The sequence below is a fragment of the Peromyscus leucopus genome, chromosome 7 (assembly GCF_004664715.2).
Source record: "Peromyscus leucopus breed LL Stock chromosome 7, UCI_PerLeu_2.1, whole genome shotgun sequence".
In the NCBI taxonomy this organism is placed as follows: domain Eukaryota; kingdom Metazoa; phylum Chordata; class Mammalia; order Rodentia; family Cricetidae; genus Peromyscus; species Peromyscus leucopus.
In genome coordinates, this window is record NC_051069.1 from 87,884,271 (window position 1) to 87,900,167 (window position 15,897).

General features: G+C 50.1%; 1 protein-coding gene across 3 annotated transcripts in view; it reads right to left on the minus strand.

Moving 5' to 3' along the window:
* Positions 1-15,897, minus strand: part of Mras (muscle RAS oncogene homolog) — a 53,708-nt gene that overhangs the window by 4,035 nt on the left and 33,776 nt on the right. For 2 of the 3 annotated variants that reach the window (XM_037207869.1, XM_028869978.2), the window contains exons 3-5: positions 4,623-4,776; positions 3,275-3,374; positions 369-448 (exon numbers count right to left, since the gene is read on the minus strand). In XM_037207869.1, coding sequence (XP_037063764.1) covers positions 369-448; positions 3,275-3,374; positions 4,623-4,776 — 334 coding nt within the window. Of the gene's footprint in view, positions 1-368; positions 449-3,270; positions 3,375-4,622; positions 4,777-15,897 lie in introns of all 3 variants that reach the window. The other variant, XM_037207868.1, reaches the window with a different exon arrangement.

Genomic DNA, 15,897 nt, shown 5'->3' on the forward strand with positions numbered 1-15,897 from the left:
CTGGAATTTGAGCCCAGGAACCATAATTGGTTGTTTTGGGGCACAGAAGGCAGGGCCTGGTCTTCGCTGTGTGGGATATGTTGAAAGCTCAGGGTTCTGAGGGTACCAGACACCTGATCTCCACAGCATGCCTACAGCCTCCACACCACCACTCCATTATATCTGGGGGCGGTGTAGAGGTGGAGGTAAAGGGCAGGAGGGAATGCAAAGAGGTACAAGAAATGGCCAACTATAGGCTTGGAACTGGCCAGGCTCCTGGCCCAGCACAGGAGCTGTGTTCCTCTTGTATCCAGTCACAATATGGCTTGTCCTCTCACCACAGAGGCCACCAGGGAGGGCAGAGCTGTCAGAGAGGGTACAATGCTTACCTAATCACTCTGACGAGGTCATGGAAGGCTTTGTCCACGTTGAGAGGCGGGTCCTTGGCACTGGTTTCTATATATGGGATCTGGAAGGCAAAACGCATCTTGGTCAACCTGGCACCATGACCCACAAAGCCCTCTTCGGACAGAACCCCACAAGGCTCCAGGACTTCTTTCCTTGTGAGGCTGGAGAGTGTCACTAATGGCTTTTCTAACTCCCTCGTGTTCTCTACTCACAGAGATACTTAATAGCTCCCTAAAATAGAATCGAGATAGTCTTTTTCCACTCAAGAACAAGCTGTTTCGCTTCCCACACTGCGGTGTACTGTGATCTTCTTCATTCCTCTTTTGGGGGTGACCTCTGACCTTTTCCCTGGGCTCCTGCAGCGTGAACTTCAGTGGGTAGGCTGAGGAGAAGTGTGCTGTGAAAAGTGCTCTGGACCTTGGTCACCCTGGTCCCTTACCCCCAGCTCTCCAGCCCAGCCCCACTCTTGCTGGCTCTGTGTCTATGAGCCTGGGGGCTCAGCAGCCACCTTTACCCAAGGATGCTGACGGGGAGGAGCCCGTGGGAGCTGTGGCTGCCACCTCATGGGCCACATCCATGCCATGCCTTGGACAGGCTGAGTGGAACAAAGGCTCTGGGAGGTTAGGGTACAATTCTGGGTCCCAGATAGGTATCCCAGGGAATCAGGAAGTGCTCATCCCTCCACATACTAACATGCACTGGCCTCCTGGATGGGGAGGAAGTAAGATGGCTGAGGTTAGACCAAAGGACTTTGCTACTTTCCATAACATTTATTTTTGCTGATCACAGACTTAGTGCCTTTTATTCTAATACATTGAAAGAAGCCAACTACAGTGAAGAAAATAAGTTATTGGTTCCTCAATGCATGGGGAGAGTGGCAGAGCAAGCTGAGGGGTTCAAGCCATTGGTGGGAAGCTCCATGAGTTACCATCATGTGAGGTCAGATGTCCACACACTGCAGTGGCCCCAAGCACAGGTCTTAGTGTGGTGAGAGACACACAAAGGGCCCAGCTCAGGCCTTCGACATTTATTTGAGCCTCCGATAACCCTCCGCAGTGGGATGGCTATTTGGCTTCCCACGTCTCCCTATTCCTGACTTTGCTGAATTAACCCTCAGAGGTGAATGTCATCCTGCAGCGTGAAGCAGAGCTCAGGATGACATGCTTGCAAGAACTCCACATTGCCAGGCCAGCAGAGAGTCAGTGAGAGCCTTCTACTTCCCGACTTGGCCTCCCATGGGCAGCTGGGTGCTGTGTCAGCTTTGGAGCTTCTTGTGAGCTGGACACCATGTTTAGTCATGGCAGGCATCCCGGATAAGGACCAGGTAGAACTCTACCTATGGATCAGGACATCGGGAAGCCCTGTACACATGCAGAAGGGAGGCAGGAAACCACCTCCAGCCAGAGCCCCTGGGCATCCCACACTCTCGGGAGTTCGGCAGTCCTCAGCATCTAGGGGACTCAGAACACGTGGACCCATCTTTCTTTCTCTCATTCCATACCCAGTCTGTGAGCAAATGCTGCTGGTTCTTAGAAGTGCAGCCCAACTCTTGCCGCCCTCACACACTGCTCAGCCTCATGTGGGATGCCGGGCAGCCCCTGTGTGATTCTGTTCTCCTTTTTCAGTGGACTGTCCTCAACATGTCACAGGAGAGAAGCTGCTTGGCCACATGTCACACCTCTCTCTGAACCATCCAGTGGCTTTCCTCCTCAGCCTCCGTAAGAGCCACGTCTCCTTAAGTCACTTCTCTGACTACTCCCCTGCATCCACCTGCTTAGCCACAGTGGCTGGTTTGCTACCTTGCAAACTCCAACCTCAGGGCTTTTGCCCAGATGATTTCCTTTGCTCGGATGTTCTTTTCTCAGCTATCTGTTTGGCTGTCCCTTTGCCTCCCTCCTTAAGTCCTTGCTGAAATGGACCCACCCCACCCTCTTCCCAGTCCTGATCTCCCTTCCCTAGGGAGAACTTGCAAACAAGTTGGCTTGTTTCCAAGGATGTGTCAACTTCAGACAAACTAATTTACTTTGCTTATTGCCTGTCTCCATCATAAAGGTAAGGAGGGAAAAGCAGGACCTAGGATGATAGAATTAATAAAGAAAAACATACAGAAGACATGCAGGCAAAACTAGCTCCCAGCATGCCTTTCTCTACATGTGGGGTAGGCCAGTAGGCAGAGATGGGGCTACCTTGTGAGACTTTCTTTCCAGCTAGCAGGCAGGACCCCAGGAAGCCAGCACACTATGTCAATATGGGACTGGGGAACAGAGACCTGACCCAGAACTATCCAGAGAGCCAGCACATTGCAGTGAACTCAGAAAGCTCACATGCTTGTGATAGGGTATAGCTGGAACAACCTGTGTTAATGTTTATCAAGTGGGGAGAATGATGCCTGTGGCTGTAAGGGTAGAGGACTTGATATCCATGCTCCCCCAGTACAGTCCGGGGCATGGGATGGCTCAGTGGACAGAGCAGATCTCAGTGATTCAGTACCACCAGGTGCTGGCTTGTGAGGCAGAGGAGCTACCACTTCTGCACAGCCCCATGCTGAACATACAGTGCCTCAGCAGAGCAGCCCTCAGCCTGGAGTACACCAATACCACAGCTTCCGGGCTACTCGGAAGAAAGCTGTCCACCCCCCACCCCAGGGCCTCTTAGGGCTGCAGAGGGTGCTTTCTCACTGGCCTGCTGCTCATTTCAAATAATATCCCTCCACATCGTACCCTGCGGCCTCTCTTCAGAGCCTAGTGCACAGGAGGAGGCCTTAGACCAGTACTGCAGGAGGCATGACATATGAACTTTCACACATAGCCCTGAGGCCCCAACACACACACACACACACACACACACACACACACACACACACAGACATGTGAACACACACACCTACATTGTGTTTAGTCGCCATTTCTTTTCCTTGCTCCCTGGTGATTTTCCTCAGATGCATCAAATCCACCTTGTTGGCCACGAGGATCATTGGGAATGACTCCCTGGGAAGCAGGAGAACAATAGCCAAGTGAGATTCATCCTCCTGCACCACCAACTCAAGGTGATGCCAACCGGACCTTGTGCCATGCCACCCCCTCAGTGGGTCTCCTCTCTTCCAGAGGAGACAAGGGCTTGGGAAGGAGGAGCCTGGGATCTGTTGCAAGGCTAGTGTTGAGGCTGGCCTGAGGCTGTGGGTGAGGGGCCTGGCTTCCCAGACACACTCCTCCGCTCTCCAGTGCTCTGATATACAAACCATGCAGGGTTACTGCAGCCCTCAGCCAGGACACAGGAAGAGCACCAGGGACAGTGGCTGGTACTGCACAAATGGCAGCTGCAAAATCAGAATGGCTCCCAGAAGAGGAAGTGAGGGAGAGAGAGGCATGCACCATAAGCAGCATCCCACTGACATGTGAGTCAGGCAAAACATCAGCCCCATGGCATTCTGGGCAATATTAGATATTTTCATATAAAAAAAAAAAAAAACCTGTAATTTGAACTGCCCCCCCCAAATGCTACTTTTTATTTCTTTGACTAGCAAGTAAATTAAGATTTCCCCACCCCTGGACCACTTAGGGTGTCTCTTTTGAGGTCCATATAGCCATGGGCTGAATGCACATCAATCCAGGGCTGTTTGTTCTGCGGGCACGTGGCCCTCTGGCAGGTGAAGTGACAAATCCTTTTCTGTGGAATGGTCATTGACTAGATTTCTCCATCTTAATTGGGATTTCATCAAAGCTTGCTGTTTTCCTTCATTTAATTTTTCCTTCTGCATCGCTTCTTTGACTGGCAGTGTTAGATGGGCTTAAAACAGATACTAGGTGATTTAATTATGTTATAGAGTGTGAAGAAAAAAAAAGCCTTTAATGAACGACTTGTAAATCTTGTAGTCAAATGCAATTTAACCAATTTCAGTGTGTTCTGGAGGAGAAATTCACTTTTCTTTGTATATAATACAATTCGGTTAAATTGGAGTTGGAAAACAAAGACGTTACCAATGATTCCTTTAATGAGAGATAGTTTATGAAAATAAGAGGGGCATGGGACTTGGAGCCTTGGGATCAGCTTAGCAACCAAGAGTCAAAGAGGAAATAACGGGAGATCTGTAGGGGGAGAGAGGGGAAGGGAGAGAGAGGAGGGAGGAAGGGAAGAAGAGGAGGAGGGGAGTAGAGAAGAGGGCAGGGAGGGAGAGGGAGGAGTGTGCTTTCAGAAGCCAGGAACAAGAGTAGAGAGGCCCTGCCTGCTGCCCTCACCTGTCCTTGACACGCAGAATGAGCTGGTGGAAGCGGTCCACGTGCTCGAAGCTGGCCTTGTCGGTGACGGAGAACACGATGAGGAAGCCATCCCCAGTGCGCATGTACTGTTCCCGCATGGCGCTGAACTCCTCCTGCCCAGCCGTGTCTAGAACTGGAGAGGAATTAGGTCACTCCGGGGCTGCCCTTGGCTCCACCGCAGCCACTGTAGAATGTGGAACCCCAGGCGACCGCTGCTGCTCTCCGCCCGGCAGCTCAGCCCCAGCTGTCCTCACAGGACTTGAACCACCTCCGGGGCTGCTTCAGTGAAAGGCTCTGCCTGGCTCATTTCGGCCCCTGCGCTCACTGGACCACAATTCTACGGCCCAAGGACAAGCCTCAGGAAGTCAGAGATCAACTTTCCCAAGTCCCTCTGGGGAACCCCAGAGCTGGGCTTGGATTCCTCATTCAGCCCTTACAAACTGGGGTTCCCTGGGGGTGTGCCTGACTCTCGGCACCTCCATTTCCTCCTTCACAGATCTAGAAACAGGGCCTCCACCTTGAAGCCCTCAGGTGGGGAGAACGCCAAAGAAACCAGCCCAGTCAAGAGGGCCTGTCTGAGCCCTGTGTGGGCAGACACCACGCAGGCCTTGAGAAAGGGACAGCCTCCGGGAATCAAGGTCCACATCGGAGGATGGCAATGGCAGGGAGGGGCATCTGGGGCAGGAATCAGGTGGGGCTGGGGAGCTCTGCCAGCCTCACCCCTCCCACTGCCTGGACCCCTGATGCTCACTCCTCCTTCCCTGACATACAGTGCTCCTGTCTAGTTGAGACCTAACCCCAAAAGTACCCGCGTTGCATGGGAATAATTAAAGGAGTGTGAGACCAGGCAATTTTGTCTATTAATTTAAGAAATATCTGAGCACCTACTATATGCCAGGCAGGTTGTAGGACCTTTGGTTACAGAGTAAATGGGGTCAAGATCCAGTAGTGAAGCAGATAAACAATTGAATGGCTGATATAACGTTACCAGAGGTAATTGAATGGCTGATATAACGTTACCAGAGGTAAATACATAGTATAAGGGTCAGTCTAGTTAGTTGAAGGGTGGTTGCAGCCTTTGTTGTCCTTCTGGATAGGTGAAGAAGCTACCTCCCAGTAGGTGACCTTTGAGCAATGACTAAATCAGAGCCACATGACCCCGGGGGCCTCATTCCAGCAGAGGAACTACCCAAAAAACTCAGAGGTAGAGGTGTGGCCAACAGCTGATGGGCTGGGGGTGAGGGGCAGGTCATGAGAGTCTGTTACCCTATGCCCTTCCTTATCCTGAGCATGATGGGGCCCAGTGGAGAATGTGGGCTAAGACACGATCCAGAGGACATTGTGAAAAGGCTAGTCCAATGCTAGGGGGTCAGGGGACAAGCCACCAGTGGGGGCAGGGAGCTTTAGGAGGCTTCCGGATAATCCAGGCAAGATGTGATGGGCAGTGGCTAGACCACGGGCTGGGAAGAGCAGTGACAAGATGCTGAACACTTTCTAAGACACAGCTGCACTGAGGATGCCGCTGGGCCCTGAACTGAGCAACTGAGGTAAGGAAGCAGAGCTGGTAGGACTCGGTTTCTCACACGACCTACATGAGAGGACTTCATGCAACCTCTCAAGTCAGATCCTGACAAGAAAGAGGGGAGAGGTGGACAGGTGACAAGGAAAGCCGCAGAACAAGGAATCTGGGGACCCCAGGATTCTACTCTGAAGGTAGGATGGATTCCTCCAGTTCTACCTTTTGTCCTAAGTAAAGCCTACTCTAACTGGCAATCAAAAGTGCTATGATTTGGCTTATGTGCATGGGAAGAGATAAATTTGAGAGTGGAAGTCATGATACTAATATTGTAGTTAATATATTCACAGACTTTAAGGTATATATTATCAAAAAAACCCCTACAGATCATTCAAAAATTAAAACTCAGTATGAATCTGAAAATAAAAGAGACTCCCCTGAAGCCAGACATGGGGGTACACACCCGTAATCCCAGCACTTGGAAGGTGAATGCAGAAGGAACAGGAGTTCAAGACCAGCCTAGGCTACATAGGGAGTTCAAGGCCAGCCTCGGCTACAAGACAGTCTATCTTCAAAACAACAATAACAACACAAAAACCCCTCTGGAAAGAGAAATGCTCATATCTGACATTGCAGGAACATTCCCATGCTTTCTAAAAGAATTATTGGAGAATGTAAGTCATTGAAGTGAAAACTAAATCTGTGGAAGAGAAAGTTGAGTGCATTATATATGGTAGATAAGCAAACATTTGAATGAAGAAAACACTTGTTGCTCAATTAGAAGACTGGAAGCCAGGCTTGGTGGTCGGGTCTGTAGTTGGAACTTTCCCTGTGTCCTACTGGTGTAGTTGGCAGGATAAATACACAGAGGCTTATATTAACTACAAACTGTTTGGTCTATGCTCCGGCTTATTGCTAGCTAGCTATTACATCTTAAATTAACCCATTTCTATTAATCTATGTATCGCCACATGTCTGTGGCTTTATCTGTATTCCATTACATCTTGCTCCCCTGGCGGCTCTCAGTGTCTCCTCTGACTCTGCCTTCCTTCTCCCTGTCTCTCTGCTTGGATTGCCTGCCTGCCTCTAAGCTGCCTTGTCATAGGCCAAAGCAGCTTACTTATTAACCAATGGTAGCAATACATATTCACAGCATATAGAAAGGCCATCCACAGCACGGGTCTGTTCTCTCTGCTACTTATGAGGCTGAGGCGCTAGGATGGGAAGTTTAAGGTGAACCCAGGCAACTTAACAAGGCCCTGCCTCAAAATAAATGGTAAAAAGGGGGGCTAGGATATATATATAAAAAAAATTGTTGGGAAGAGGAGGGAAATACTCATTTAAATTTTTAAAATTATTTTTATCTTGAAGTGTGTGTGTGTGTGTGTGTGTGTGTGTGTGTGTGTGTGTGTGTGTGTGTATTGGTATGTTCACATGAGTGCAGTACCCAGAGGCCAGAAGTAGGCATCAGATCCCCTGGAGCTGAAGTTACAGGCTGTTGTGAACTCCCCAACAGGAGTGTTGGGGACTCAACTCAGCTCCTGTGTAAGAGCCGTACATGCTCTTAACCTCTGAGCCGTCTCCCCAGCCTCCATAATTCTACTTAATGTGATGTCCTTATTCTGGCAATGGTTAAAGGAGATTTAACCATGCCTGAAGTTTCCTTTGTTTGGGAAGAGGCTACAGCTCCTGATTATATCCTGATGCTGATAGAAAAATACATGAAGGCATAGTCTTATGTCTATCTGATACCTCTGAAAAAGAGAAGTAAAACCTCAGACTTCCTAGTCATTAGAAGAGCTAAAGGGAGAATAAAGCATGGGGGTAATATGCAACAAAGCAAAACCAAACCTAATACAAAGTAGCTATGAAACAAGATGGCAGGAATCAGCCTATCAAAATGTCAACGACATTCTTCAGAGAACTAGAAAAGAATCCTAACACTCCCATAGGAGGCAGCTCTCAAAGGTAGAATGGGAAAGTGTACGTTATCATTGACAATGAGGGAAATGAAAATCAGGCATTTACTGAGATCCTCTTACCCCAGTCAGAACGGCTGTCACCAAGCAAAAGGCACCAAACGCTGGCAAAGATACCAGGAAACATGCACACTGCTGTTGGAATAGAAACGGGTGCTGCCACTAGAAAAATCCATGGAAACTGTTCAGAAGTCTAAGAACGAAACTACTGCATGGCTCAGCTATATCACTCCTGAGTACATGCCTGACCGAGGCTAAACCACCACCACAGGACTACTTAGGCATGAAGAGGAACAGAATGCTGTTGTGTGCAGAAAAGTGGAAGCAGAAATCATCCCTCTAAGTGAAATAAACCAGATTCAGAAAGATGAATCTATGTGGAATCTATATTAAAATTTATATATGAATCATATGTGGAATCCATATTTCAAAAAAAAGTCAGGAGTGGTGTCACACTCAGGAGACAGGCAGGAAAACTCTGAGTTCGAGGCCAGCCTGGTCTATATGATACAGCGATTCTATCAATGTGTGTGTGTGTGTGTGTGTGTATGTGTGTGTGTAAAGGAGACAATTTGGAAAGAGAAAAAAAGATAGGGTGGGGACAAGAGAGGATAACAGGAGTAATTATATACATGTATGAAAGTGTCATAACAAGGCCCATTATTTTTTTTATAATATATACTAATAACATTTAAATAATAATTACAGAAAATTATGGATGATCAAAGCACACAACCTGATATGCCAGTAATTGAATGTAAAACTGAAGACACAAATGACTGAAGTTATTCTCGGCCTGAGGAGACATGCACCCGGGAGGAGGTGGTGATGCTGAGCTGGGCAGCCTCTGCTTTGACACACACACCTGGAAACACCTGGGACAGACCCCAGCCGTGTCCTGAAGGTACCCAGCCTATGCCCTCAGGAAGGTAACTGCCTGCTTTCCCTCTGCTCAGGAAGGTAGGAGGCCTCTGGGGACAGAGAGTCTTACTCATTGTGGGGGAAGAGGGGTTCTGCCGGTATGTGCAGACGCAGGTTGAGCGAGGAGGCAGAGTCTAGAGATGGAAAACACCAGTGCAGCGGGATCTGGTGGAGGCTGCCCTAGCAGCTAGTCCCGCATGCTAGCGTTACACAAGTCTCAGGGGGGTGGGCGGCCAGCACAGAAGGGTGTCAGCCAGGGTCTCTGAGGCCTGTCAAGACTGCCTCCTTTCCTTCTTCCTCCTTTTCTTCTTCCTTGTCCCCTTCTCTTCTTCCTTCTCCTCTTCCTCTTCTCTCCCCCTCTCCCTTCCTCTTCCCATCTCCCTCTCCATTCTCCACCCCCCCTCCTTTCTTCCTCCTCTTTATTCCATCTAGATGTGGGTCTGGCCGCCTGGATTCAGACGAGCTGTCCAGATTCCAAACACATGCTGAAGCTATGACTTCCAACGTGGAAGCCTCTTCCCCTCCTCGCTGGCTGTCCCGGCTGCCGTTGGCTCGGTGGCAGCCCTCTGAGGTCTCCCCCATGGGGGGGGGATCTCACCTCTGACCCCATGTCTGAAGCCTTCCTCCAGTGTACGCTCTCCGTTGTTCATCTCTGTGTCTCTTAGCCTGGCTCAGTGCTACGCTCTGTAGTGGAATAGCAGAGACCGAGAGCCAAGCACTGTTCCCTCAGGTCTTCCCCCAGACACAACTCCAAAGAGGACTCAAAAAGGTGCGCAAAAGTACAAGGTACACCCCCTGACTCAGGCAAGAAATGCCCTGACCTGGGTGAAATGGTCCTTTCAGCTTAAAGGAAAAGTGCTAAAAACTGACTTAGGTTCCAGAACACAGAACAATAAAGACAGTGACTTCTAGAGGTGACGCGTCCGCCGGACCCCATCCAGAGATTGCTGCCTTCCCACACTCCCCATGCCTGCCGTGCAGAGGGAGGAGGATGAAGCCTGTTTTTCAGGCAAGTGAGGTAGGGAAGCCTGTGCCTCCCTTGCTCTAGGATGCATTAAACCACACCAAGCGAGTGACAGGCTCACTCCTTCTTGTCGGAACTGTGCGCACTCTCTGGGTCGGGTGTCTAATAGGGCAAGGCCCGGTGCCTGGCAGCAAGGCTGGGTGCACCAACCATGCACTGTCCCCAGAAAGGGGATTTTTTTTTTCTCACTTGTAAAGCACTGGCAGGCTGTGAAAGCCAGGTCACCTGGGACGCCCTCCAGGGAGGGAGCCTCCAGCTGGCTCCCTGGCCCTGGGGGAGGGTTCCCTTTGGCAGTCACAGCAGCTTCCTCAACAAGATGGCTAAAGCAAGCAATATTCCACAGCCGCCAGCCCGGGGGACGCCTGTTCCTGACGCCACGCTATTGCAGCCATGGTGCCTGGAGAGAGGGGACGGTGGGGAAGGTGTGTGTGAGGCCCAAGATCCCCTGGCTTGGTGTGCAAATTGTAGGTGTGAGTGCCCATTCTGGGAAGATGCTCCATGACTTTGCAGAGTTCTCAGAGGAGCCGGGGATATTCATACTCTGATGCTGCTCTCAGCGACGGGAATGTTAACAGTTTGAATATAAAATATGTTGAAGGCTTGGCTCCAGCTGGTGGCTCTATTTTGGGAGGTGGTGAAAACGTTCAGAGGTAGGGCCTAGGTGGAGAAAGTAGGCCACTGAAGGGACTCTTGTCTCTGGCCCCTTTCCTCCTCTTCCTCCCCCCTCCCTCTCTCTCCTTCCTGGCAAACAGCTTCCTACTCTATATATTCCTGCTATTGTGATGTTCTGCCTTACCCTAGGCCCCGAGTGATGGAGCGGCCAGAGTGCCAACCAAACCCTCTGCAACAGTGAGCAGAAATCAGCCTTTCTTCCTTTTCAACTGTTCTCTCGGGTATCTGTCAGTGACGAAAAGACTGACGGACACAGAGGAGAATTATAGAGGGCAGCAGAGGTCTTAGTGGCTTAGCCAGAGCTCAGGAGCATCATGGGAACAGAACGGAGCCTGGAAGTGGCCCTGGTAGTTGGGAAGAAAGGAGAGACACAATGCTGGCCCACAACCCCGATTCCATCTCACAGCTACTCTGGGAGGCCAGCCGTTTAGAGGTTATGAAACTGAGGTAAGCTGAGGGGGGAAAGCTTCAGGCTGGTGTGCTGTGAGCCATGGAGCAGGTCGAACTCTATTCCTTATGACTACCTGCCTATGAGTGAGATGCTAACCGCAGCATGGCCAAACCTGGTAACAGGCAAGAAGAAAAGGAAGGGTAAAGACAGACACCTGAGGCTAGCGTCATGGAAGGCTTGAGGCTCTACTTCCTATACCCACTCCCAGTTGGCTCCATCACATTGCCCCCAGATCTACACCTGCCCCTGGGCAGACACGCAGACCTGGGAAGAGAAGACACAAGGATGCACTGGCAGTTCCCTTTTTAGCAGAGTCCTGAGCACTAAGGAGTTTAAACACAACCATCACCAACTAGTTTCCTGTTCCCCTGTTACCACTACTTCCTTTATTCTCACCTCCACTCTCATCTCAGAAACGAAGCCTACTCACAGTTCCCTCCAAAACAGCTCACTCAAGTCTGTGGACCCATCATGCACTGCTGGTAGGATGTAATGTTAAACACACGACCCCGAAGCAGTGCACCTAGGAGAACTGAAAACTTGAAGTCCACATAAAAGCATGCAGCTGAGTGTTCCCATCGACACCATCCAATGCAAGAGCCAAGAAGTGAGGACAGCCCCAGGAACCAAGGACAGATTGAGTAAAGCTGTGTATCTGTACACCAGCATGTCACCCACACATGAAAGAGAAGAATCTAAATGCCTGCTGCAAATCACTGAGCCTTCCAAGCACTGAAGCCACTCATAAAAGACTCACGCTGTACGATTCCACGCATACAAGACGTGAGAGCACATAAATACACGGGGACAGAGAGTAGACTGGAGGGTTTGAGGTCTGGGGGATGGAGGATGAGGAGTGGCCGCTCATGTGTGAGTGCTTGTTGGGAGATGGAATCGATGGCTGTAATTCTAGTGATTAATAATTTGTGAATCAATTGGTGGTTTATGGACACACACAACTTTGATAGGTATGCTAAAAACCACAATTATTTCCCTGTATCTTTCCCCCCTTGTGTGTGTGTGTGTGTGTGTGTGTGTGTGTGTGTGTGTGTGTGTGTGTGTGTGTTTTCCTTTTTTTTTTTTTCTTTCGTTGTTTTGAGACAAGGTTTTTCTGCCTAACAGCCCTGGCTGTCCTGGAACTCATTTTGTAGAGCAGGTCTTAAACTCCCAGAGACCCGCCTGCCTCTGCCTCCCAAGTGCTGGGATTCAAGTTGTATACCACCATGCCCAGCTGTGGATTATACCTTAATGAAAAATATATGAGAAAAAAGTCAGCCTCCCTCCCCTTCTCTGAAACCCATGCTCCACCCCTCCTCCCCGATGGTGGATACCTGTCTATGTGTCTAAGTCCATCACTTCCTCTAGGCAACAACTTGATTCTACTCTTTCTATGAAAGGCAGCTCATATTTGACGAGTCCAAAATTGGTCTCTCGAGTCTCAGTCCCACTCCATAATTTATTTTCTCTTCCCCCATCCCATGCCTATTCACCATCCCCAAACCCCATGGTTCCTCCTCAAACTATATCTGGAATGTACCCCTTCTTGTTCCTCCCCCACAGTCCTAGGCCACCACCTCATCGTACCCCACTTTTATTCCTCTACACCTGAGCCAGAGCAAGCCTGAAACCATCCGTCAAGTCACATCCCTCCTCTGCTCAAAACCATCAGTCCCATCCAGTCACCTCCTCCACTCACCTACGAGTTTCTTTTTTATTAGCTGTGCAGAGCACCTGTGTCTACTGCCAGACGAGTTCATCTCATCCTTTAGCTCCCTGCATCCCGCCTGCCCTGGCAGAGCTGTCAAGGATGAGCAGGAACAATCTTTGCAAGTCCCTGAGCTTGGCTTGGAGCCAGCAAGGAAAGTCTGGTCAGCAGCTTCTGCTAGCACAGCCCTAAGAGCCAATCACCAGCAAGGAAGGACTTAGCTATGCGAGAGCTCTCTACCTGCAAACCCTGCCCCAGTACTCTGGACATCAAGGAGCTCCAGGCCATTGGAAGCATTTGTGCAGGGATGGCTCACATAGCCAGGAGAAAGGGTCATGTACAGACCTGCAAGGCTGGATTCATCACCTGAGGCCAGGGGCCACATTTGCTCCCACAGGGAAAAGGGGAAATCCCCAAGTCCCTGTCTTTGGGAAAGAGGGCAAAGGGTAAGACAGGCCGGCTCTGACTGTTCTCGGTTCTTGGTCAGAGAGCATTTGTTGTGCCCACTCTACTGCTGGCCATGGGTAGCACGCATAAATCACCACTGGACTAAAGTCCTGGCCCAGAAAAAGCTCTCGATAAGCATTCCAGTTCCTTCCTGCCCTTCCCATGTCCTCCTCTCTTCCTGCTCTCCAGAAAGAATGTGGATTCAAATGTTCAGGGAAAATCCAGGTCCAGGCCCCCAGAGAAGACAAGAGTACTTGTGTCTAGTTTTGGGGCTGAAGCCAGTGTGGAAATGTCCTGGCTTCTGAGGGTGCCAGAGGACAGACGGCCAGGCTTTCACTCTTCACAAAGCCAGTCCCTGCTGAGGAGACGGCAAGGGACAGCAGGTTGTGCGCCTGGGCCTGAGAGCTCGTGGGCAGGAAGGGGTCTGGAGAACAGCTCTTCGCTGGCAGGGAAGAGAGTGAGTTTGCAGCCTCGTGGGGAGGGGAGGCCAAGGAGCACACGCAGAGGTGTGTGTCCACAGCTATTCTGCACACTCAAAGCTTCTGCCGAAGTAGAAGTCAACATGAGAGGGTGGAGAACATGCCTGGCAGAGGCAGGAGGCGGAGGCCTGGCTCTGCCATGAGCCAGGTATGGTTCCAAGCGCATTACTTCTCTACCTGCATCGGGTGTAACATAGGGGGTGGACCTGAGGAGCTCAGCAGCCTCCAGGCTCTCACCCAGCGGAACCAACAGGGACACGGCAGTGCTGAGGCCAAGAACTGAACGGAGGGACCCAAAGAGAATTACAGACCATTCCTAACCGTCAAAAGAGGGCTTCCAAGGCCCAGGTGTTTATTGTCAGAGGGAGCGACACCAGAAAGTGGCACACAGTGCAGTGAGGTATCATTCAGCTTTGAAAAGGAAGGAAAGCCAATGCTAAGTGAAAGGAGTCAGCTATGAAAGGACAAGTATACAATCCCACCGATCCTTAGCATGTGACGAGGCATGTAGCTTGCCACATTCAGGGACAGGAAGTAGAATGGTGAATGTCATGGACAGGGTGAAACAGAAGTCAGTGTGTAACAGGTAAAGAGTGTCTGTAGGGAGAGATGGAAAGTTCTGGAAATGGGTGGTGAGGATGGCTACAGAGCAAGGATAATGAACTGAAGAGCACACTCCTGTACATTTAAATGTAGTTCCAATAGAAGATTCTATTATATATGTTATATAATATATTATATATACCTATATGTATCTATATCGAGAGAGAGAGAGAGAGAGAGAGAGAGAGAGAGAGAGAGAGAGAGAGAGAGAGGTGTCAACAGAAAATCTCAAGCATACAACTCGGTTTAGGGCTTTCTGATTCATAAACTGAGAGAACTGGAATGAAGTGAGCCACACAGGTATGAGCCATGGTAAGGAAGGGTCCAAAGGCAGAGACCAGAGAGAAGGCAGCCAGCCGGGAGGAGGCACTGAAGAGAGACCTGCAGTCGAAGGGTGGACAGACTGCAGAGGAGATGTCCCCAGTCCTGACCGTGGGGTGTGAGATGAGGGTCTCAGGCCCTCGTGGGAAAGAATTCAGAGCCAGCTTGCTCGAAAACCCAGGGGTACACAGACTTGGGATGAACTGACTTCTCTTTCCATTCTCCAGGTTCTGGGAGGACACTGAGAGTGTGGCTCCTTGAAATAAAACAAGAAACAGGTTTGTCAGATAGCAAGAAGCCTGTGGACCTCCTTAGAGCAGAACCTCCCAGGGCTCCTCCTGAGTGTGCCTACATATGTGATCACAGCCATTGGGGGCAGAGCATAGGAAGACGGGCCAAGGGTGGGATGGAATCCTGACAATCCAGCCATGTGCCTTCTCCCTGGGGGTTCAACTCCCTCTCCCAAGAGGCACCAGAACTGGCTGTCACATTGGAGAAGATTCTCCTGTCCAACAGATAATGCAGCCTGTGGTGGTCACTGGGTATTTGAGCCAGTGCTGAGTGTCAGAAGCTCAATGTATCAGTCAGTCACTAGCACTGTGACCAAGTCCCTGAGAAAACCAACTCAAGGAAGGGAGGATTTATTCAGAGATTTTTAGTTCACCGTCCTTGGTTCTGTTGACCATGGGCCTGTGCTGAAATCAAACATCATGGCGGTAGGACTATGTGGAGGACAAAGCTGTTTGTCTCCTGGTGGACAGGAAGCAAAGAGCAATGGGAGTGGGGGCTGGAGACTAGGCAGAACTTTCAAAGACATACCTCCTTCCAACAAGCAGCTCTCACCTCCAAAAATATTGTCGCTAGCTGGTGGCCAAGCACTCAACACATGAGCCCATGGGAGACATTCTGTATTCAAACAATAACACTAACCCTATTTGCACCTGCAACAGCAGCTACCATGACAGTGTTTGTAAGAAGTAAAGAGTGTGTCCATGGACTTTCCCGAAGTAATGTTCAATGACATCATCACTACCGTGATGATTCCCAGCCTTCCCCCCCCCCGCCCCCTCCCCCACACACAATCACTGTCACTACCATCGTTGTTCACACGGCCATGCTTTTGTCCTCCCTCAGCC